The sequence below is a fragment of the Danio rerio genome, chromosome 1 (assembly GCF_052040795.2).
Source record: "Danio rerio strain M-AB ecotype USA chromosome 1, GRCz13ab, whole genome shotgun sequence".
NCBI classification, from domain to species: domain Eukaryota; kingdom Metazoa; phylum Chordata; class Actinopteri; order Cypriniformes; family Danionidae; genus Danio; species Danio rerio.
Genome location: NC_141021.1, coordinates 2,480,165 through 2,507,065, shown reverse-complemented (window position 1 = coordinate 2,507,065; position 26,901 = coordinate 2,480,165). Strand labels below are relative to the sequence as shown.

The 26,901-nt window shown below is 34.3% G+C and overlaps 1 protein-coding gene across 2 annotated transcripts in view; it reads right to left on the bottom strand.

Moving 5' to 3' along the window:
- ptgfrnb (prostaglandin F2 receptor inhibitor b) overlaps positions 1 to 21,952 on the bottom strand; it is a 68,683-nt gene extending 46,731 nt beyond the window's left edge. For both annotated transcript variants that reach the window (XR_015476067.1, XM_087236611.1), the window contains exons 1-3: positions 21,731 to 21,952; positions 12,101 to 12,466; positions 3,423 to 3,830 (exon numbers count right to left, since the gene is read on the bottom strand). Coding sequence is in view for 1 of the 2 variants with exons in the window: in XM_087236611.1 (XP_087092737.1) it covers positions 3,423 to 3,830; positions 12,101 to 12,466; positions 21,731 to 21,773 (817 nt within the window). In the remaining variant the exon portion in view is untranslated. The remainder of the gene's footprint in view (positions 1 to 3,422; positions 3,831 to 12,100; positions 12,467 to 21,730) is intronic.
- Positions 21,953 to 26,901: the final 4,949 nt, after the last annotated feature.

Below are 26,901 nucleotides of genomic sequence, written 5' to 3'. Positions count from 1 at the left end.
TATATATATATATATATATATATATATATATATATATATATATATATACACACACACACACACACACACATAAAAATAGAATTGAAAAATATAATAATACAATTAATAATAATAATAATAATAATAATAATTATATATATATAAAATGAATATATATATATATATATATATATATATATATATATATATATATATATATATATATATATATATATAAGCCAAATAGTGCCATAACTAAAAAAAATAAATAAAAAGCACATTATTATTATTATTATTATTTATATCATTATTATTATTGTTGTTGTTTGTTAATAAAGTTAACAACAGTAAAAATTAAATATAATAAATAAATAATTAATCCTTACCAAAAACATCAACATTGTTAGTATGCCAAATCATTTTGACATAATGTTTTATTGTAATCTAAAACTATATATAAAAATACAATTATTAATTATAATGCATTTACATGATCTTATGTAGGAAAGAGGAATGGGAACATTATCCTAAATATAAATAAATACAGTGAAATGTTGATTTGGAATAAAAAATGTATAAAACATAAATAAATTACATTTTTAAATTAGAAATATGCCTTCGCAAATAAATAAAATAAAATAAGTTTTAAATATTACAATTAATACCATAAACAAATGTATAGAAATAAATTAAAGGTAAAAAGTAATATTTCAAAACAAAAACATTAACTAAAAATGACAAAAGCACATTTCTAAAATATTATTATTATCATCATTAAAATTATTGTTCTAAATAAGGCTAATAACAGTAAATAAATAAGTTAATTGCATTTAAAAATAGCAATATTGTATATGTCAAATGTTATTAACACCAGTTCTCATTGACAACAAATATTATTAAAAATGTATTTTTTTTCATAGCAAAATTAAATAAAAATAAAATAAAAAAGAGCATCATATCTAATAACTATGTTGCACAAGTTCTAACATGACGATTTTGATTTAGGTGATCAACAGACTAACTAAACTGAAATGAAGTAACCTCTGAATGACTTCTGCTCATGAATATCGTGATATTCAGCACATTTACAAGCATTTAATACTTTATAATCTCTGTGCATCTTTAAGCTACAGTGTCAGACAGCACAAAGACTCAGAGAGTTTGTGTAATAATGTGTGTTAGCTGGTGCTCTAGAGCTCCAGACGGCCTGATTTTAATTAAAAGCCTGCAGTAACATTGACAGTATATATGGTAACCAGGCAGGAATTTCAGCAGCAATGAAAAGTCAAACAGCCTGGTTTGTGAGAAAGGTCTGAAGACATTAAACAGGATGAAACCAGACAAAAGCTCATCTCTGCTCCTCTCAAGGGGGACTCTGAAACACTTACACAAGCATAATCACAACTACTTCAATCTAGTTCTCCCTCAAATGAGAGATATCGCACTCTTTTGTTGGACGATCATCTAAGCAAATTATATAACGGTAACTGTATTAAATCAGATTATTTCACAGCATACGCATTAATCAAGATCTTTCCCACAATTTAACACAGTTAAACAAATGAAAAGTATTACGTTGAGCCAAAAAACACTTCCTCCTGCTTTAATTATAATTTTTTTTCCACTAAAATGTTTGATAATGTGGTGAGCTTTTGCTAAATGTTGATCAATCCGTCTTCACCTGTTTCCAAAACATTCATCAACTAAACACTGAGGCTGTGTCTAAATTCGCCTACTACTCAGTAGGTGCTGCATTTGAATTTAAATGTACTACTCCAGGGGTTCCCAAACTTTTCAGGCCGTGACCCCCAAAATGACAATGCCAGTGACTCGCGACCCCCAATATCCTCTGAGGTGGTCATAAATACAGAAACCTTGCATGCAATGGCGCACACACACCAATGGACCCAAGTCTATTCTTCTTTTAATTTTTTTAATGTATGAGAGCTGTAAATGGGCCATAAAGTTTAACCGGGTGTTATGAAATCTGCTGCATCTGACACTATTGCTGTGTCTTTAATATAATTTTAATAATAATAATAATTTTAATAATAATTTTTATATAATTTTAATAATTTTAATATAAATTTAATACCCCAGGGGTTCCAATCCAGTAGAAGTAGTAACTATAAGCTACTATAGTAACTATATATGGTATAAACGACCATTTTTTTCTCTTCAGTAGGTTATGGATGAAACATGGTAATACTTATGGTTTAATAGATTTTTGGAAATCAACAGGCGACCCCCCCTTCATTGTCCCGCGACCCCTCGGGGGGTCCCGACCCCCACTTTGAGAACCATTGTACTACTCGACCAATAGAAAAAGTGCGTTCTATATAGACCTTTTTTCATGGCTGCTGCATGGAGGGCGCCATATCGACCAGCGTCTTCCGGTAGAATGCTAAAATCTTCCGTTTACAGCGTGTACAACTGGGCACAACAGAGTGTTTTTGTGACACACAACTTAGAAATGTGTGTGTTAAAGCCGTTATAATCTGTCACATGTGGTTCAAGCGCGTCAGAAATACGAGAAAAACATTCTCCTAGTTCACGTGTCTGCCGTCAGAAATACAGTGTGTGTGAGTTCCCGGCCTGTCAGCTGTTAGCTCAGCGGCTCTTTAACACACACACACACACGCACACACAGAGAGAGAGAGAGAGAGCAAACCAGAGTACTGGCATGAAACTTAACAGGTATGAAAGTAGTGCAATTTACAAAAATGAGCAATAAAAGTCTGTTATTGATCCTCTGCTGCTGATTTGCTGTTCATTCTAATCGCGAGCCGTTTGTCTTTTATTTCGTGTGTTGTTTTCACCACGGTTTGTGTTTTTCTGTCATTTCGAAATGACACTAGCCTATATTTTCCCTTTGTCACAGTTATTAAATCAGTGTGTCAGTGGCACAGTACAGGCTACGTGTGTGTGTGTCAAACATTTTGCTGAACTACATTAGTTTGGGCTGGTTATATATTTGAAATAAAGAGAAAATGTTGACTTTAGCGACGACGAGGCTTCATTTAAACTGCAGAAGATGCCGTCTGACAATGAGGGGAAAACGCCTCACAGCAGCTGTTTTCCATCCTATTAGATCACATTTCTTTAAATGATCAGTCCAGGAGATGCTGCTGATGGACAACAGTATTAGTTCAAAGAGGATAAAAGCAGGTAAAATAGACTAAAACTATCGTTTCAAAGCTGTCCAAATGTGACTGTTAACACGCATCAGCTGCCGACCGGAAGTTCTTCGCAATCTCCTTGCGTATACACGCAAAGCATTATGGGTACTTTTGCATTCCAAGAAAAAGGTCTATAGTATGAATGTGAGCCGTACGAATGAAACTCGGAAATGCCACATCTGCCATTTTGTCATGGTCACGTGACCTAATAGCTAATGAAATAGCTAATGTTGCTCTCTATGTACTGTAGGCTTAGTAACTGACCAGCAGGTGTGACCGTAACGTCCCCCATCTCCATGCTCTTCTCCTGAATGCGGCTCCAGATCCCCTGCTCTCTGGTCCACAAGCTGGCGGTGCACATATACAGGCCCTGATCAGCCTGCGTCACTCCAGAGAGAACCAGACTGTGCGAGACTCCGTTTCCCATCTCCAATCGCATCCCACCATCTGTGTAGCGCTGAGAGGATACGGTGTCCACCGTCACACTCATATCCGGGCCGAACGTCAGCAGGTCCTCCAGGAGAGATGAGCGGTTCTTCACTGACCAGGTTATGGAAAGAAAAATGCCCGGGATGAAGCTCCGCGAGACGCTGCACTGGAGCCTGATGGATCCGCCTTCAGGAACCACAGGCGTCGGAGGATCTGGAGCCACAATCAGAGTGTTGGGAACAACTAGAGAGGAAGAAGAGATATAGATCAGTCAGGGACACTACAGCTGGAGGCAGAAATATTATTATTATTCAGTCTTAACTAATCGCTTTTAACAGTGTACTTGCACTATTTTTGCTCATATTTATTTAAACAAAAATACAGTAAAAACAGTAGTATTGAGAAATATGAATACCCCTTTTTAATTGATGCAAATGTGAATCGCCAGCATCATTACATCTTCAGTGTCACATCTCCTTCAGAAATTCTTCTAATGCAATAATTTGCTGCTTAGTTATGAATTATTGAAGGTAATAATATTTAATTATTTATCATCATCATCATCATCATCATCATCATCATCAATGCTGCTGTTTTGTAGTTTTTTAATAAATAAAAAGTGAGAGAGCCCTGAGCTGATGCGATCCTCGAGCCCGGGGCTTCCACCCGTTTGCAGGGCAAGAGGGTAGTTTGAGCTCAGGTAGGTCTCGAGAACTCCCCTGCTTGTTACTAGTGCATGCAAATTATGAATAACTATGTAGAAAAATATTGCTGATTAATCGCTCGTCTGTAGTGTTGATTTGGTTTGGTCAATTTACTCATGTTACATGTTTTTGGCCTGTGAGAGGAAACCGGAGAGCCAAGGGAAAACCCACGCAAACACAGGGAGAGTATGTAAACTCCACACAAAAATGTCAACTTGGCCAGGTAGGATCTGAACCAGTGACATGCTTGCTGTGAGGCAACAGTGTTAACCACTGGGCCTCCGTGCCACCCTGCCAAGTAAAGGAGGAAGGAGTAGGGGTGGAGGTGGGGGGTTGATTCTTCAAGACGAAGATGGCTAAGGTAAGATACTCTAGTTATTTATAGTGATTTAGGAATCATCTGATTGGTGGATGATGTTTTAGCTAATGCGGGACCAGCTGCAATCAATCATAAGCCTGTGATCCTCTCGAAATTAGTTTATAAATAAACTTCACATAAATAAATGTTCAGCACATTACTCTCTTCAACTCACACAGGCTTCATGTTTTGACTTACAGTGTACAGAAATACAGTAAAAACAATATTTGTACAATTTAAAATTAAAGTTACTTATTTATATATATATATATATATATATATATATATATATATATATATTATCCTTGCCATTTAATGCAGACTTTTCAGTTTTCAGAGTATTATCAAAGTTGAAAACTGTTGTGCTGCTTCATATCTTTTATACCTATATCTAACACAATATCAGGATTTACTGTTGATTCAAAGTATTTATTTTTAAATATTTTATTATCATTTTGATACTTTATTGTCCATAATTGAATACAACCTCACTAAATAAAATAAACAGGTTCACGTTTTAACAGGAACACACCCATTTTTTTATCTTACAATTTAATATTTTTAATACACAAGTTTGTTTCCTCTTCTATTTAAAACACAACTCAAATTATACTGAAAAAAAAATGATTCATTGTATTTACTGAATTTATTTTTATGTGAGTGGTTGCAAACACTTTATACAGGCTGAATTTAAACAAATAAATTACGTTGAACAGTACTACATTTTTTGTTTGTTTAAAGTCAGCCCATATAAAGTGTTTGCAACCACTTACATTACCTTAAAATAAATTAGGTTAATCTAATGATGATTTTTTTTCAGTGTATATTCATGATTTTTTTCTTTTGTTAATTAACATTTCTTTACAATGAATTTAAAAACATTAAAACATAAGATTTAAAAAAATATATATATTACAAATCTTATTTTTAAAATAAACAAATCTGAACTCAGACTCCAATTATTGTCACCAAAAACCAATTGTTGTAACTGCTGTAAACAAAATGGACATATACAAAATAAATACAGTGTTTGCTTTAACACACCTTACTGTCAATGAATACAGTAATCATACAGCAGGAAATACCACTGAACAATCATCACACAACCTTTAAACTCTAACTCTAATAGACATACATTAAAAATGAAACAAAACACAGAGCATTTGTGTAAAGATACAATAGTGAGTCTGACACAATAAAAGCCGACGTTATGTCTGAGGGTTCAAACCACACGCACATTATTCACCAGTGACAGAACCGGACCAACAAGTTCAACCATCAGATTAGAAATCATGTGGAAACAAATGTTCTGGATGAAAACTCTATGTGCAACTGTTATTAAAACTTAACTTTCTATATCACAATAAACTATGATGAACTGCACGCCCAAATCTCACATAGACAAGAAGACAATGACATGAAAACCTTTCACAATAATCAATATATGAACTTATGGCACAACACATGGACATGACCTCAATCATTTTTGGTGATGCAATATATATATCGCCCCATACATAAACACCAATCCCTAGCAACATTTACAGTAAGCTGATTGTGCAACATCTTTATTGTAGGTGTCAGTATGGTTAAAAACACTACGGTTTTTACTATTAATTACTATAGTAAATTTTCATGTGGGTGTCTGACATCTAAAAAATATATCTGGTAGCAGATATCGCAGCCTCATTTATTGATTTAGGATATGCTTTTTCATATGCTGATTCCAATGCCTCATTATTACATTGTTCAAATGGCTTTAATTAAATTAAATATGCTTAAGAATAGGGCGAAGCAGTGGCGCAGTAGGTAGTGCTGTTGCCTCACAGCAAGAAGGTCGCTGGGTTGCTCGTTCGAGCCTCGGCTCAGTTGGCGTTTCTGTGTGGAGTTTGCATGTTCTCCCTGCATTCATGTGGGTTTCCTCTGGGTGCTACGGTTTCCCCCACAGTCCAAAGACATGCGGTACAGGTGAATTGGGTAGGGTAAATTGTCCATAGTGTATGAGTGTGTGTGTGTGAGGGCATCTTCTGCGTAAAAATGTGCTGGATAAGTTGGCGGTTCATTCCGCTGTGGCGACCCCTGATTAATAAAGGGACTAAGCCGACAAGAAAATGAATTATTTAATGAATGCTTAAGAATAACATACAACCCAAGCTCATTCTGGAAATCGCCCTGCGGACGATTCTGGAGACCGTGATTTACGTGACCGGAGGTACGTAAAGGCCGCATTTGTTTTTTTTCGAGCGAACGCCGCGGGGCGGTGTGGCGCCGCTTCGCCCCTCCTCTTCGCGCTCACCGGCCGACGGCTCGCCTCCAAGTGGAGGGCGGAGCGGAGGCCCCGGAGGAGGAGGAGGAGCCGGAGCCAGCCGCGGTGGACGACGACCGGGATCGAGTCCGGGGAACAGCAGGTTCCGGAAATCAGGTAAGACGAAAAACGGAATCCGGAAAATAAGGGCGAGAATGTGGCGGGACCCGAAAACGCGGTCGAAATCGAAGACGAGGGCTTTTGCTTTTTTTTTTTTTTTGATCCGGCGGCTTTTCGCGCGAGAACGGCGCGAGCGTGAACGCTGCGCGCTCCCGAGAGGCGCCCACTCGAGACGGCACACAAAAAGCGGGCACAGCGGCCTCTCGCGGATCCGCAAAAACAAAAAAATGCTCGAATACGTACCTCCCAGGACGTAAATCGCGGTCCGCAGAAACGTCCGCAGGGCTACGTTTCCACAATGAGCCCGGGTTGATAAAATAAGATGTGTTCTTTGGAAGAGTGTACTTGCATCGTGATGATATTGTGATTCTGGCATTATATAATGAGATAAATATATAATAATATCGTTCATCGCGATATATTTTGGTGCAATATATCATACAACAAAAAATAGATATCATGACAGGCCTAATGACAAAAAAAAAGGATAAAAAAAATTATATCATGTGAACTGTCTCTTTAAATGCTGAGGTTATGAATGAATGTGTGATATGAGCTGGACTAACGCTCTGCTGGTGCTGATGGAGTCTGCCAGATCCCTTCAGTCAGTTTAACAGCACAAACCGACGGACAGGAGGAAGCGCAGCACCTGACAGTCGGTAGTTAGCATGAGTGCTAGCGTTCATCATCTTGTGTGCAGCCCGGGAACGCTGCTAATCTACAGTTTATCCTGCTGAGAGCGGAAATGCGAAGACAAACCCTGCAGACCTCAGAAATGCCTTAACAGTCAGTGAATGCAAGAAGTTGACATCATTATTAGGCTTCAAGCTGATCAGCAAACAGTCTTCAATTATGTTCAATGCCGACTACTCTCATTGTAGACTTAATACAGCTGTAGGTTTTATGTATTGTGCTATTATCACAGCTTTTGCAATGGAAAAAATGAGTCTTCGATTTTTGATTTACTTGCAACAGTGTTCAATTCATGTTGCCTTTCATGCATCTAAAATGTATTTAGCAAATAAATAAATAAGCATTAGCTAATAAGCATAAGCATTATCTTAGTTTGAGTGTTTTCCCCTGTGTAAATTTGAGATCTTTAATTAGTTTAGATCAGGGGTCTGTTCTTCGTACCTCACTTAAATGATCTGAGATGATTTGGCAGATCCTGGATCTTTAAAAATACAGACTTAAAAGAATCCTACTTTAAATAAAACATTTTAAACATCCTCCTGATTATTTAACACGTCGACATGTAGTTTTAATGTTGCCTTTCGTGCATCTAAAAATAAATAAGCATTAGCTGTGCAGCAAGAATTTAAAAGTAATATTAATATCAGCTCCAACCTTTTGAACATGCATGGGAGCATTATGAAAAATATGGAAATATGCGTGCACTCAGAGACACCGATAAGATAACTGTGCTTTATTATTCTCAGCAAAAACTTCTATTTAAATTGAGTTTCATTGATGCATGGAGAAACAATTGGGATGTTTTACATGTCCTGTGGGTTCTTACACAAATCTGCAGTGATTACACTAATTCCAGCATGTTCAGTCGGTGCTCACGAACTAATGATAATGATAACATCATTAACCCAGTGGATTTTGCATAATGAAGGCTGCTGGCATTCAGAGTGTCTTACTAGTCCACAGACAAAAAAAAAAAAAAAACACTGCAAAAGAGCTCATGAACACATCAACATTATTATAATCAACTAATGCTTTGCATGCACACCTTTTTTATTATGCTTTTTACCAATATTTTACTATAGGGTTCAATTAGTCAACTTCGTTGGCTTTAAGTAAATGCTCTGATGGTTGTTGTGTGATTCTAAACTGAGCCTTATGATATTCTGGTTAGGTTTGTTTTAGTTTAGATTGATTTTTGTTAGATTAGTTTGAGTGTTTTCCCCTGTATAAATTTGAGGTTTTTAGTTTAATTAGTTTAGATCAGGGGTCTGTTCTTCGTACCTCGCTTAAATGATGTAAGATGATTTGGCAGATCCTGGATCTTTTAATCTTGATAACTGATCTCTCGCTAATTTCGTTCTTCAAACAAGTTCGCAAATCAGCTTAAAATGTCTGGATGAACTCAGGACAGATCTATCAATCCTCGAAATCACGATCAGAAATGCAACGATTGGCTGAAGGCACAGCAGCGTAATGATGACATCATCTGATTAATATTCAATTCTCTATGCGAGCAAAATTACATTAAATTAGAAGTAAACAGTTTGTTAAATATGACACGCAATAACCTTCCACATGTGTTGTGAGCTGCAGGCTTTACACTTTCATGTGTCAAGAGTATTCATCATGTATTTCAATGCAAATCAATGTATTTAGTTCTACATTTAGAAAAGATTTTCTTTATTATAGTAGCTGCTTTTTTTATTGGTGTAAAGAATAACTAGGTGTTTACAAAAGCATTTTGATATTGGTAAAGGCGTCTCCAACTTTCGTAAAGCATCAAATCACTGTCATATTAGCTCTCAATACATGTTTATGACTGCATATGTATTATTTCTTTACAAAAAAAAGACACATATTGTGCATGTCTATTATCATACACAAATTGTACTAAAGCGATCTAAAAAGTTCATGAAATACATATTTATTTTTTATTTTTTATTTTTTTACCTTATAAGAAGCTGAGCCCCCCTAAAATGTAAATACTAAAATCGTCCCTGTTTTGGCTTAATCTAAGAATTTGAGATATTTTGACTAAAAACGAGACAAAGCAAAGTAAAAAAAGCATTTTTTGCATTGTGAATATTTAATTTCTGTACCTGAATACTGTTTCACTACCAGCAAAACAAATAGAGCTATTCAAACCATCTTGTGAAACTGTAATTATACTGCATTACTTATTGAAGAAAAAAATATTGCAATATCCAATATCGTGCAGCCCTAGACCAGTGGTTCCCAACAGAGTTCACAAGGGGGGCGCGGGAGAGGATAAGTGTTGAGGTAGAAAAAGGCATAAAATGCTCCACTATAATATAGGGCTGTACAATTAATCGAAAATCCGAATTAGATTTCAAACGACTATAAAAAAGCATTAATCGAGATAAACGATTATTGCATCATATACTGCCACCTTTCTAGTTGTACACGTGTTGCTCTTAAAAGCGCGGACGAGCGCGTGCTTATGTGTGTGTGCAGCAAGCACACTCAGTCAGAATCATGCGGCCGGTCAGCATTCGCTCATTCGCACTCTGAGACGAGCAGAGGAGCGCAGACATCTAAAGTCATTAACGTGAGCACTTTAATGGTCAAATAGGTGTCAAAACGCGGTGTTTAGTGATTATTTATATTAACCCTCATTTGTGTAATAAACAAACGAGTTGAGAATCAAAAGACACGTGAAAGAGAAACCAAAGAGACAGTGAGAAATATTCCTGCTGCCGCCTGTTTCTATGATTATTAATCAAACAACAAGAAAATCCCTCACTAGTCTTGACTGAAGAACTGCTGTAGCTAAAGTGTTTTTCTTACAGTGAAGATGCTTAAAGCACAGTTTGTTTAATATTTTTATTCTATTGTATTTATTTCTCTTTCCTTTGCAGGGTGGAAAATAACTGTATGTAAACACTTGAAGTCAGAATTATTAGCCTTCCTAAATATTAGCAACCCTTTTCCTCCCAATTTCTGTTTCATGGAAAGAAGTTTTTTTTTTTATACATAATAGTTTTAATATCTCATTTCTAATAACAGATTTCTTTTATCTTTGCTATGATGACAGTACATAATATTTTACTAGATTTTGTTTAAAATACAAGCATTCAGATTAAAGTGCAGTTCAAAGGCTTAATTAGGGTAATAAGGCAAGTGATTGTATAACAGTAGTTTCTTCTGCAGACAATCAAAAATATATATTGCTTAAGGGGGCTAATAATATTGACCTTAAATTAAATATTTAAACCTGCTTTTATTCTAGCTAAAATAAAACAAATTAGCCTAGAAGAAAAAATATTATAGGAAATACTGATAAAATTCCTTGCTCTGTTAAACATAATTTGGGAGATATTTATATAAAAAAAAAATTCTCAGGAGCGCAAATAATTTTGATAATCGTTTTGAATAATCGTGATTACAATTATGACCAAAATAATCGTGATTATGATTTTTCCCAAGATCGAGCAGCCCTACTATTATATATGTATTTTTAAGTACCAATATATATATATATATATATATATATATATATATATATATATATATATCAAAACACATGCTTAAAATTCCAACATAATAGTAAAAATAATTAAAATAAATAACTTTAAATAATTATTTAAATTTTGCTCACTCACGCAATGTGCTTGTCAACGTGTCGTAAAGGCAAAATCAAAACAAAATCGGCAGAGAGACGTAAATGCAGTGATTCTTCAGAGGCGAAGAAAAAGATTAAACAGTATGACAAAGCCTACCTAAATTTTGGTTTTTAGACAAGTTAAAACTGATTAATTTATATTTTCTATACATATTATATATAAATATTACACAAACACACACATACAGTATATATATATATATATATATATATATATATATATATATATATATATATATATATATATATATATATATATATATATATATATATATATATAGTACATATGTGTGTGTGAGTGTGAATTTTAATGGTGGGGGGGCTCCAATGTTTGTATATGCTCATGGGGGGGGCCCCTAAGAAAAAGGTTGGGAACCACTGCCCTAGACAAAACAAAACATCGCAATGTCAGATTTTTCGAGAGGGTGCTCGCTGCAGAGCCATTTGAGCAGAGCTGAGCTCCAGCGAGGGGGAGCATGAGCTCTCGCTCTGCCTCCTGTCAGCTGTTTTAATGCGTACACCAACCCCACCCCTAACCCTACCCCCAGTGACATCACTCGTAGAAGAAGTCCAAAAAAGGTGGAGCTCAAGCTCAAGCTCCCCCTCGCTGGAGCTCAGCTCGCCCAAATGGCTCTGCAGCGAGCACCACTTGGATTTTTCCAGTATCATACAGCTTCAACTTCAACTAACCTTGCAGCTGAACAGATGCTTCATAGTTTCCGCTTATCACCGAGTCTGTGCTTGGAGTACTGCATCGATAGGTGGCGCTGTCGCTAATTTGAGCCTCTTGAATCCTCAGTTCCACTACATTGTCCGCAAGTCGTGCTATGCTAATGTCGCCGGTCTTTATGCGGTCCTGTAGAGAGCGGTCTGAGAATGCAGGATCGAATGTGGAGATCACGTTGATGGTTTTTGTTTCTCGTGTTACAGTCCATTCAAAGTCCTGCTCTCTGGGGCCCTCATAGTCGGACACATCACAGCGGATGGACAGTGGCTGGCCCTCCACCCGGAGCAAAGGGCCCCCAGACACCGAAACCGACCGGCAACTGCATAAACCTGGAAAACACCAACAACACATCAGGGAGTTATTGATCAGCCCTTATATCAAATACACTTTCAATTATGTCAACATGAAACTGTGTTGGCAAACCATTTAATGAGTATAATTCCAAATGATACAGTGCAATCGATACAAGGTGAGGCTTTTATTGTGATTTATTATTATGAAAACCTGCAATTTTCATCATTTAAATAATTTAAAAACTTTATAAACAATCAAAAAACAATAGTAATGACTCTTTTATGAATACAACCAATTAATTTGCAAGGTCTTTTAACAGTTCAGCATATAATATGGAAATGTTGTCATGATTTATTATGATTTTATTCACTATGACAATGTAAATATGGTAACTAGCCATTTTTTTTCTGATTTAATTCATTAAAAATGGTATAAATAAATATACAGAATATAATTACTGCTGGGCAAAACTTGCAATGCATCCAAAATAAAAGTTTGTGTTGACATAATATAAGTGTGTGTATTTTTATTATGTATGTATAAATACACACATGCATGCATATGTTTGAAAAATTGTTTATTTATATTTAGATATAAAATATATTTGCATGATACAAAATATATGTACATTAAAATATCTATGTAACAAAATAGTTTTGTTTAGTTTTGTATCTATGTGTGTGCATTTATCACATATATATATATAATAAATATACATACGCAATGCACACGTCAAAACATATTTTTATTTTGGATGTGATTAAATATGATTTACATGATTAACCAGAATTAAATCTACAACACTAAATATAATATAATATAATATAATATAATATAATATAATATAATATAATATAATATAATATAATATAATATAATATAATATAATAAACATTAGTAATTATTCTTTAACTAATACAACCAATTAATTTGGAAAGTATTTTAACAGAACACCATATAGAAATGTTTTGTAATAAAAATAATTGATCTTACTGTTTTTACTGTATTTTGCTTTGTTTCCTAGTTTATTTCAAACACATTAAAAAGGTCCTAGTTATACCAAACATTTTGACTTGAGAAACATAAGTAAATGCCATGGACTTTTATAGTAAAAATCTAAAAAATAAAATTTACTTGTGAATTATTATGATTTTATCCACCATGACAAAGTGAATATGTTAACTTGCAATTTTCATTTGATTTAACTAATTACAAATGGTAATATAATATAATATAATATAATATAATATAATATAATATAATATAATATAATATAATATAATATAATATAATATAATTAGTGATGATCTTTTTATGAATACAACTCATTAATTTGGAAAGTCTTTTAAAAGATCAGCATTTACTATGAATATGTTTTTTTAATAAAAAGTAATGTTTTTACTGTATTTTTTCTTGTTTCTTTCAAACACATTAAAAAGGGACTTAAAGGGATTTTTACAGTAAAAATCAACAAAAGGTGGAACTGTAAGTAAAATAAAAACCTGGAAAACTTAAACAAACAAAAACAACATGGAGTTATTGATTGGACCTTATACCACATACATGTTCAATTATGTCAACATGAAATTGTGTTGACAAAACATTTAATGAGCATATTTCCAAACAATACAGTGCAATCGATCCAAAGTGAGGCTTTTATTGTGATTTATTATTATTCTATTCACGATGACAGGGTAACTTGCCATTCTTATATGATTTAACTCATTACAAAAGGTAAAATATAATATAATATAATATAATATAATATAATATAATATAATATAATATAATATAATATAATATAATATAATATAATATAATGTAATATAATATAAAATAATATAATATCATTTAATATAATATCATTTAATATAATATCATTTAATATAATATATATAATATAATATAATATAATATAATATAATATAATATAATATAATATAATATAATATAAAATAATATAAAATCATTTAATATAATATCATTTAATATAATATAATATAATATAATATAATATCATTTAATATAATATCATTTAATATAATATAATATAATATAATATAATATAGTATAATATAATATAATATAATATAATATAATATAATATAATATAATATAATATAATATATAATATAATATAATATAATATAATATAATATATAATATAATATAATATAATATAATATAATATAATATTGTTTAATATTATTTGACATAATAAACATAATATAATATAATATAATATAATATAATATAATATAATATAATATAATATAATATAATATAATATAATATAATATAATTAGTTAAACCAATATTTTCACTTAAGAAACAAACTAATAGAGGTAGAAAATTTATTTGTGAATTATTAATGATTTTTTCTACACTGTAAGTGTAAAAGTCTCTAATATATGTATCTGATATAGATCATAGGTCTCAAACTTAATTCCTGGAGGGCCGCAGCTCTGCATACTTTTTCTCCAACCCTAATCAAACACAGCTGATGGATCTAATCAAGGTGTTCAAGGCTCGAGACGATTAAGCAGGTGTGAGTTGCAGCTAAACTATGCAAAGCTGCAGCCCTCCAGGAATTGAGTTTGAGACCATCGGTATAGATCAGTGTTTCTCGACCACATTCCTGGAGGACCACCAACCAACACTTCATGTTTTGGATATCTTCTTTTGTCTGTCACACCCATCACAGGTCTTTCAGTTTTGAATCAGATGTGTTTGGTTAAGAAGACATGGTAAATGCGCAGAGCTGGTGGTTCTCCAAGAATGTGGTTGAGAAACACAGGTATAGATGATAAAACAATATTAAAATATTTGTAATTGTCAAATTAAACCACGTAATGACAGAACAGATTTTCTCTGATCAGCATACAGCATATTTTGCCCTTATTATAGTTTTTACAGTATTTTTGCTCTCTGTTTTGTTTTCTAGTTTCTTAAAAAAAACATTACATTTGGAATGAATTAATAAACATAAATGATAATTTATAAACCAATTAGTTTCGCAATAGGAATTAATACAAGGTGGGATTTTTTTTTGTGAATCATGGTGTTATTTACACTGCAAATAGTGGTAATATGAAACCTTATTTTTACCTGACAGAAATTACATTTGATAACTATTTAGTTGATTTGGTGATAATAAACAATTCGTTTAGACTTGATTTAAATCATTAAATTTAGATGTTTACAATTTAAGTTTCTAGTTTAAGCTAGTGTTAGTTAAAGTTATTTATTTATTCATTTTCCTTCGGCTTAGTCTCAATTTCAGAGGTTACCACAGTGGAATGAACCACCAACTTTTCCAGCATATATTTTACACAGCGGATGACCTCTAAGCTGCAACCCAGTACTGGGAGACACCCATACACACTCATTCACTATGGCCAATTTAGTTTATTCAGTTCATCTATAGCACATGTGTTTGGACTGTGGTGGAAAACCGGAGCACCCAGGGGAAACCCACGCCAACACGGAGAGAACATGCAAACTCCACACAGAAACGCCCTGACAGGACTTGAACCAGCGACCTTCTTGCTGTGAGGTGACAATGCTAACAACTGAGCCACCATGCCACCTTTGCTTTAAGCTAACTTGTGCAGTTAACGCAGAATTGATTGCATGACTAAAAGTGAGAGCGCAGCACTAATTATCTAGCATTCAATCTAACGTCACATCACACCACATCTGAGTGTTTAACCTGATTTCTGAGTTTCATAAGCACATGTCTATGGTTTGGCATATGGCACTTTACAATGGGATTACGAGGATTATCTTCAAAGCACGTGGCACTTTCATAAAAGACCACAAATGCAAATGAAGCACCATGCTAATGATAACTCTGTCACTCTCACCCCACTAGACTTGCAAATGACACTAAATGAAAAAAGACTATCCTAAAATATTCCATTCTAACAGAAAGCTCCTGAAAGCCTGACACGCTTTCAGCTGAAGGAACTACTGAGAAACTTCAAAACTGGGGAAGACACAGGAGAAATGCGCTGTTATTTCCACCATATACTCTTTGTCTCTCTCTCTCTCTCTCTGTTTTAAAAAGCAAATCAAAGTCCATGGGAAAAGCACAAATTCTTAATTTCCTGCTTTGAAGTCGGTGTTTTGGAGAGAAGTCTACATGATAAACTAATAGGAAGAAAAGGGGGAGGAGATGAAATGCATTCCCTGTCTGCAGTAAAATATGGTTATAATCTTTGTTTACAGTGCACAGGTTCACATCAAAACACATGCATATGCAAATGCATGCTTGCACAAATCCAAATCCAAACCTCGTATTGCACAAAACACATCTTTACTTTAAACATGTATATTTATGTATTTTCATTAACATTTAATATTTAAATAAAACAGAACATCTGGCCACTTTATTAGGTACACCTGTCCAACTGCTTATTAACGCAAATTTCTAATCAGCCAATCACATGGCAGCAACTCAATGCATTTAGGCATGTAGACATAGTCAAGACGATCTGCTGCAGTTCAAAGCGAGCATCAGAATGGGGAAGACAGGGGATTCAAGTGACTTTGAACAAGGCATGGTTGTTGTTGCCAGACGTGCTGGTCTGAGTATTTCAGAAACTGCTGATCTAGTGGGATTTTCACGCACAACCATCTCTAGGGTTTACAGAGAATGGTCTGAAAAAGGGAAAATATCCAGTGAGCGGCAGTTCTGTGGGCGCAAATGTCTTGTTGATGCCAGAGGTCAGAGGAGAATGGCCAGACTGGTTCCAGCTGATAGAAAGGCAACAGTAACTCAAATAAGCACTCGTTACAACCGAGCTCTGCAGAAGAGCATCTCTGAACACACAACACGTCCAACCTTGAGGCGGATGGGCTACAGCAGCAGAAGACCACAGCACATTTCTGCTGCCACATTCGGATGGTCGGGTCACATTTTTTGGTTGTCAACAACATGAAAGCATGGATCCACCCTGCCTTGTATCAACGGTTCAGGCTGGTGGTGGTGTAATGGTGTGGGGGATATTTTCTTGGCACACTTTGGGTCCATTAGTACCAATTAAGCATCATGTCAACACCACAGCCTACCTGAGTAGGTTCCCTTTATGAGCACAGTGTACCCTTTTTCTGATGGCTACTTCCAGCAGGATAACACACAATGTCAAAGCGTGAATCATCTTAGACTGGTTTCTTGAACATGACAATGAGTTCACTGTACTCAAATGGCCTCCACAGTCACCAGTTCTCAATCCAATAGAGCACCTTTGTGCAGCCAACAAATATGCAGCAACTAAGTGATGCTCTCATGTCAATATGGAGCAAAATCTCTGAGGAATATTTCCAGTATCTTGTTGAATCTATACCACGAAGGATTAAAGCAGTTTTGAAGGCAAAAGGGGGTCCTGGTACTAGTAAGGTGTACCTAATAAAGTGGCCGGTGAGCGTATATTATCATATTTTTCTAGGTCTCATTTAATTTGCAAAGCAGACGTAAATGTTTTTTTTTGTTTTTGTTTTTACTGTCAATCTAAAAATAACTGTCCTTCAATAGCTCTTTGCAGTATTTTAGGTTCAGTACACTCAGTTTTGTCTGTGGAGCTTGGGTGATTCATTATTTAAGTTCTCAGTGTTTCTTTACAGGTTCCTCAGATCAGTGTTTTGGTTTCAGGCTTGTTTAAAACTCCAGTACATTAATGACCTTGTACAGATTTAGTGATTAAAGGGATCTTTAAGAGTCTAACAATGGTTTCCCTTTTACATGAGACCTTTTTAATTCAACTCAGACCTTGTTTTAGAAGTCTAAGGTTACATGCCATTCATGTCAAAGGCTACATGATACCTTTTTGTCATGTTAATTGTCATTGTCAATCTAAAAAGACTACCAGTCCGACCACTGTAAGAAATCATTGCACTTCTGATGCATCTGTATGCAAATGATTATGATTAATGCATTTATATAGTGTATAAATATAATGTATGCTGCCATATTTCTGTACTTTTTAAAACACTTAAATTCACTTTTACCTAATTTTTAAAAAGAAAAGCAAGCCGAAATAGTTGTATAATGATTCCGATATAATCCTCAAATACCTTATTTCATATGTTATTATGACTATAGGCAAACACAAAGTCTGTGCCCACAGATATCCGGAGATTTCCACAGATTTTTGAGCTCATCTTCCAATATATTTACTTATTTAAATGTGTGTAAATATATATTTATTGATTATTTTCAGTTTATTATTATAAAATATGCAAATGGTTAAATACATCACATACAACACCATTTTAAAGCAATATTTTCTGTCTTTTATTGTATGTATTACTTGATAGATGTAACTTTGTTTACCGAACAAGTGGATCTACATGGATTTTGATTGCAAACCTTCAATAAAACTTATTATTATTATTTTATTTTTTATGTATTCTTTAATTTTTATATATATATTTATTGTTATTTTATCAAATATCCACAGATTTTTTTTTACAAAATCTACACAGAAACATCAGAAGAGTCTGCAGAATCTGTCTGGCTTTAGCTCTGACTAAGCTTCTATTAATTTTTGACCATGCAAATTAGAAGGGGCAGACCAATTACATAAAGATTTACAGCGGCATGGCTCACCTTTAACATGACTAAACTTCAACATGCATGCATATGTACAGTACTTGCTTTAAGCTATTTACATTAAGCTTTGACCATTTAAATCTAATAACAGTACAAAACCAATGCAGAATAATCCTATTATATTACAAAAGTTTAATTAAAACACATTTAATAAACATAATTTATGAAATGTGTTCATTTTTCTTCTGGAGAAAGTCTTATATTTATTTATAAATATACTTATTGTGAGATATTTACAGTATGACATCAAGGCAGCCTCTTATGTAAATCTATAGTCTGCTATATGCATTTAATGCTAGCTTTGAAGTTTTTTTACTTCACATTATTAGACCAAACTCTAATAATAGCAAGATGTCAAGGCAGAACAACTCTTTAATGATCGAGAGGTTTAATTAGACACAACCTGACCCATAAAATCACATTAAATACTGCAACCTAATGTAATTAAGCTTATACAGTTGATTTAAGTCGTCTTTTGACACAAACAAAAGCAGCTAATTGAGATGTCACTGAATGAAACACGTTGTTTTAATGATAGTTCATCTTAATGTTTTTTTTTTTTTGGACAGGTTTATTTAGGTTATCAGGATAAATGCACAACAATGTGCTTTCAGAGGTATAAATAGAGGCACGTTTTACAAAGAATGTGCCATGGGTTATACAGTAGTCTAAATGTACTGTACTACAATAGCAAATCATAAACAATACATTTACCAAATAAATAAATACGAAAAAAATGTAAACAAAATAATAATAAACCATAATAATCCTTAAAAATTAATAAGTAAATATATAGTTGAAGCCAAAATGACTACCCCTCCAGTGATTTTTCCCCCTTTAATTTCCCAAATGATGTTCAACAGAGCAAGGAATTTTTTACAGTATTCCCTATAATATTTTTTCCTCTAGAGAAAGTCTTATTTGTTTTATTTTAGTTTGAATAAAAGCAGTTTTACTTAAAAAAAAAAAAAAAAAAAACATTTTAAGGTCATTATTATTATCTTTAAATATAGTCAAATGTTATGTACTGACATCATGGCATGGCAAAAATAAAAGAAATCAGTTATTAAGACTATTATGTCAATATAAATATTAATATAAATAAATATGGGGGCTAATAGCCTAATTCGGGAGAGCGATAGATAGATAGATAGATAGATAGATAGATAGATAGATAGATAGATAGATAGATAGATAGATAGATAGATAGATAGATAGATAGATAGATAGATAGATAGATAGATAGATAGATAGATAGATAGATAGATAGATAGATAGATAGATAGATAGATAGATAGATAGATAGATAGATAGATAGATAGATAGATAGATAGATAGATAGATAGATAGATAGATAGATAGATAGATAGATAGATAGATAGATAGATAGATAGATAGATAGATAGATAGATAGATAGATAGATAGATAGATAGATAGATAGATAGATAGATAGATAGATAGATAGATAGATAGATAGATAGATAGATAGATAGATAGATAGATAGATAGATAGATAGATAGATAGATAGATAGATAGATAGATAGATAGATAGATAGATAGATAGATAGATAGATAGATAGATAGATAGATAGATAGATAGATAGATAGATAGATAGATAGATAGATAGATAGATAGATAGATAGATAGATAGATAGATAGATAGATAGATAGATAGATAGATAGATAGATAGATAGATAGATAGATAGATAGATAGATAGATAGATAGATAGATAGATAGATAGATAGATAGATAGATAGATAGATAGATAGATAGATAGATAGATAGATAGATAGATAGATAGATAGATAGATAGATAGATAGATAGATAGATAGATAGATAGATAGATAGATAGATAGATAGATAGATAGATAGATAGATAGATAGATAGATAGATAGATAGATAGATAGATAGATAGATAGATAGATAGATAGATAGATAGATAGATAGATAGATAGAGAGCAGGGCCGGAGTGGGACACCTTTTCAGCCCTGGAGTTTTAAGCCTCAGACCGGCCCACCTCAGTTCACGACTGACTATATTAAAATAAGGTCATTTCCAAATCAGTTTCTAATTACACTATCACGTTTTTTTGAGAAAACAGCTGCTTTAGAACTTTAAATGTTCAACAACCCTAACAGTATTATATGTCTTAACAATAAAAATGAAAACAATAAGTTACTCTAACGAGGATCGAACCCGGGTCCGCGGCGTCAGAATCCAACGTGTTAACCGCTAGACCACAATAGCTGTATTCAGTTATGAGACACAACTGACTTTTATTATCATTAAAATAGATGAAAAGAGAAGAGTTGCGGTAAAATAATGAATAAAAAGGCTGTGGTCAAGTAAATAAATAAATTTAAAAAGTGTGACTGCTGAGAGCAACAGATTCTGCAGCTAGGGACACCGGCCCTCGCGGCCAAAAAACGGACCGGCCCACCGGGAATTCTCCCGGTCCTCCCGATTAGCCAATCCGGGCCTGATAGAGAGGTAAAAAGAGACATGACACCATCTCTAAGTACTAACATTACTGACTAGTCAAATGAAACACGTTTTAGGTCACCTGACAAAACACCTGAACATTTCCTGACTGACAGAAATGCTGTTTTTCGTCAATAAAACAAAACGTTGGTTGTTTAACGGTTGACGTTCAGTTGTTCCGGCGGGAAACTCACTCACCGACAGCGGCGTACAGCAGGATCAGGACTCGTGTCATTCCCATGTCGCGCCGTATTCCCGGTAACGAGCCGCGGACAGACCGACCGGTTCGGGATACACCTGTGAGCCCCTCGCGGATGTGATGAGGTCAGGATTTGCCTGGTTCGCGCGCGAACGTGTGATGACTGGCCGCCGCGTCCGTCCCGTGATTGATGCGCGCTCGCGGAGGTTTAACAACCGAATGACGGAAGTGGAGCGGGATTCCCTACGAGAGACTGGAGGAGCGTCACTCACTCACTCACTCACACACTCTCTCTCATACTCACACACACACTCTCTCTCACTCTCTCTCTCTCTCACACGCACACACACAAAAATAATAGACAGACTGACGGACAGATAGATAGATAGATAGATAGATAGATAGATAGATAGATAGATAGATAGATAGATAGATAGATAGATAGATAGATAGACAGACAGACGGACGGACGGACGGATGAATGGACAGACAGACAGATAGATAGATAGACATATAGATAGACAGAGAGAAAGTTAGATAGATAGATAGATAGATAGATAGATAGATAGATAGATAGATAGATAGATAGATAGATAGATAGATAGATAGATAGACATATAGATAGACAGAGAGAAAGTTAGATAGATAGATAGATAGATAGATAGATAGATAGATAGATAGATAGATAGATAGATAGACATATAGATAGACAGAGAGAAAGTTAGATAGATAGATAGATAGATAGATAGATAGATAGATAGATAGATAGATAGATAGATAGATAGATAGATAGATAGATAGATAGATAGATAGATAGATGGATGGATGGATGGATGGATAAATGGATGGATGGATAGATAGATAGATAGATAGATAGATAGATAGATAGATAGATAGATAGATAGATAGATAGATAGATAGATAGATAGATAGATAGATAGATAGATGGATGGATGGATGGATGGATGGATGGATAAATGGATGGATAGATAGATAGATAGATAGATAGATAGATAGATAGATAGATAGATAGATAGATAGATAGATAGATAGATAGATAGATAGATAGATAGATAGATAGATAGATAGATAGATAGATGGATGGATAGATGTTATAATATGTTTTAAAGTTAAAAAGAACTCTTAATAGTGTTATCATCCTGACATCACAGCAATTAATGCTCTTATGCCATCTAGTGTTGAGAAACACTATTAAAAAGGCTTGAAAACATTGTGTGTTAATAAAAATATAACAATTTATTACTATTAAACATTTAATATCCATTGATCTATTTTGTTCCACAAAAGGTTCTTTCAATTTTTTTAAACAATCTTCATATGCAAATTTATTCTTTTATGAAACTGAACTTTCCTTTACCAAAACTGAAAGGATCTGTTCAATACCCGAAATGGTTTTTCTGTGGTGTTGCTGCAAACATTCATTCATTCATTTTCTTTCCGGCTTAGTCCCTTTATTAATCCAGCGTCGCCACAGCGGAATGAACCGTTAACTTATCCAGCATGCGTTTTACGCAGCGGATGCCCTTCCAGCTGGAAAACATCCACAAATACTCATTCACAATCATACACTACAGACTATTTAGCCAACCCAATTCAGCTGCACCGCATGTCTTTGGACTGTGGGGGAAACCGAAGCACCCAGAGCAAACCCACTCGAATGCAGGGAGAACATGCAAACTCCACACAGAAATGACAACTGACCCTGCAGAGACTCGAACCAGCAACCTTCTTGCTTTGAGGCGACAGCACTACCTACTGCGCCACTGCGTCACCATTGCTGCAAACAATCAACAATCAATCAATCAAAAAAAAAACATCCTTGCAACCTTTTTTTAAGAGTGTAGTCATTTAGTGAACACTTCTCACCTGAATTGACTTTCAGTACCCCTTAGGTAACCCTAAACCAGAGGAACTTATGGTGACACTGATTTTACTCGTTTCTTCTTATTGACTTTTCACCAGAAGCATTCTGGCTTTCATTTCTCAGCTCTAAACACATCAGCTAATAGAAAGTTCAGTGTATAAGTCTTGATTATTGCACCGCTGCCTTGATTCTACAGTAGTTCTGTTTTTGTGCATGATCATCGGCTACTTTTAGGTCACTAAGGTTTAAATTTAAAGCAGAGAAATGAGAATACAATGCTAAATCTACAGTATTTCTGCTTATGAATTCAGTGTCAATGAACTGCTGCATTTGGTCAAGCAGTGCAGTAGTGTTTAAAGTAAGGGAAGAGAGAAGTATTTTATTTAAAGATCCTAAAAAGTTCTTTAATGGCGAGGCAGTGGCGCAGTAGGTAGTGCTGTCGCCTCACAGCAAGAAGGTCGCTGGTTCGAACCTCGGCTCAGTTGGCGTTTCTGTGTGGAGTTTGCATGTTCTCCCTGCCTTTGCGTGGGTTTCCTCTGGGTGCTCTGGTTTCCCCCACAGTCCAAAGACATGTGGTACAGGTGATTTGGGTAGGCTAAATTGTCCGTAGTGTATGAGTGTGTGTGTGTGTGGATGTTTGCAATGAGATGGGTTGCAGCTGGAAGGGCATCCGCTGCGTAAAAACTTCCTGGATAAGTTGGCGGTTCATTCTGCTGTGGTGACCCCGGATTAATAAAGGGACTAAGCCGACAAGAAAATGAATGAATGAAAAATTTCTTTAATTAAAGACCCTTAAACAGGATTCTTGTTTAATTAATAGTTGCTACGTGCATAGTTAAGAATAATGCAACATTTGTTCCTTAAAGGGGCAGTTCACCCAAAAATGAATATTTAGTTATGCTACTGCAATATGCTGTGAGTATTATATATTGCAGGTCATTGGTCACTTGGTTTTGAGACAGAAAACAAGGCTTTATGCGTATGTATATGCAAGAAAGAAACAATTTAATTGTGCTTATATTCAGTGTCAATAAACTGCTGCATTTGGGTCAAGCAGTACAGTAGTAAGGGAAAGGAAAAGTATTTTGTTTTTCAAAGTTTAACAATTAAAGTCATTTTAACCCTACATTGTCAACAATACTTAAACAGGATTCTTGTAATTATAAATAATAGTCGCCATATACACACTGAAGAGTAATGCAACACATATTTATTCCTTAAAGGGACAGTTCACTTAAAATGAATATTTAGTTATTTTACTAAAACATTTTAGCTGAATTTGTGGTTATTATGATGCAAGTCATTGGTCACTTGGTTTAGAGACAATAAAATAAGGCTGTATGCATATGTGTATGCAAGAAACTGAACATTATTTACAACATTATTGCCTTTAATCCACAGCCTGCACTGTAAAAGAAATGCAGGGTTACACACAATTGTCCCAACACAAACTGATAAAGTTAACTATTAATGATTAGTGGACTGAGCATAAAACAAGTAAGTTGTTCTTGTCAAAGCGTAAAATACTTACGTTTCCTCGTGAGATCAGGCTGGTTGTTCCAAAAAAATCTCAAGAATTGTGTTACTTCAGCTCGTTTTAAATTGAACAAGCAGCAAATATATATATATATATATATATATATATATATATATATATATATATATATATATATATATATATATATATATATATATATATATACAGTATCATTCATTAATTTTCTTTTCAGCTTAGTCCCTTTATTAATCTGGGACCGCCACAGCAGAATGAACTGTCAACTTATCCAGCATATTTTTTACGCAATGAATGCCCTTCCAGCTGCAACCCAAGGCTGGGAAACACCCATACTCTCTTGCATTCACATTCAAACACTACTACCCACTGCACCACTGTGACGCCCCATATATATATATATATATATATATATATATATATATATATATATACACACACACACACACACACACACACACAACAGTTCTGTCCGGTTCTTGAATCTGATTGGCTAATTAGCCGTGATATATTAAGTAATATCACCCCTGTAAAACCTCTTTACCCTTAGTGTATTACTCCGCCCACATACAACCAGCAAAAAGCAGACACTACAGATCTAAAGTTTAAAAGATGCACGCTCAGTTGTTTAACTGTCAGCTTATGATTTGAGTCCAAGGTGGAAGAAAATAGTTCCTTATACAAAAGGGTTTTTGAGACTCTCTATGTTTGATTAAGTTTTTATATACACAATTATGCCATCAAACTGTTGTATAAACACAATATCAAACGAGTAGCAGTGCGATATGGCTGTATATCGGCACTGGTGAGGGCACTAAGGAACTTGGCCTACGGCCTCATGCCAACGCACACCTCCCACCAGTGCCGATATATACAGCCATATCGCACTGCTACTCGTGTGATATTGCTTATATATATATATATATATTATTTTTTTTGAGTGTGGATAAAACGTTCTTGGGCTGCAGATTAAAGCTAATTATGTTATAAACAATGGTCAGTTATCACAGTTTATTTATTTTTTGCAGAGACTGATTGTTTTTTACTTCATAAGACCTCATTGTACTATCATTTTCTGTATGTGTTTATTTTTAATATCAAGAATGCATGACCACCGACTTGCATTATATCAAGAAAAACCTTGTTCAATGTTCTACTGGAGCAAAATAAGTCACCTACATCTTCAATGACCTGTTAAGTACATTACATTTACAGTTAATGTAAATGTTTTGTGTCAATAATACTTTCAACCTTGACACATTTGACCAGCTATTTATATTTCTTCTGTGGTTGCCCCCATTAACTTTATATCTTGCTTCTGATGTACATAGAAAAGTGATGTACCATCATTTTAGCCACTTCCTGTGTTGGACAAACCCAAAAGAGGAAACAGCTACACAGAAAGTAATGTAAGTGATCGGAAACTTTTGGTCAAACTCTCAGTGTGAATCAAAACTCTCACACAAATAAACTATTTACTTTTAATTGTATTAATCAAGCTACTATTTTAAAATATATTTGTTTATGGAAGAAATAAATGTCACAGATGCCGTGATCTCATTAGAGGCGCTCTAATCTCTAATGCTTAGAAGTGATAATAATTTCCATGGTGACATATTCTGACCAAAATCAAGATTAGCAGACACGTCTCAGTTTAGTATAACTGTGGAAAATGATCTACTGGTGATGATTTACTGGAAAATATGCGCAACACCACACATTCTGCCTTTAGCATGAAGACTATAAAGCAGGGCTGAGTACATGTTTATTAA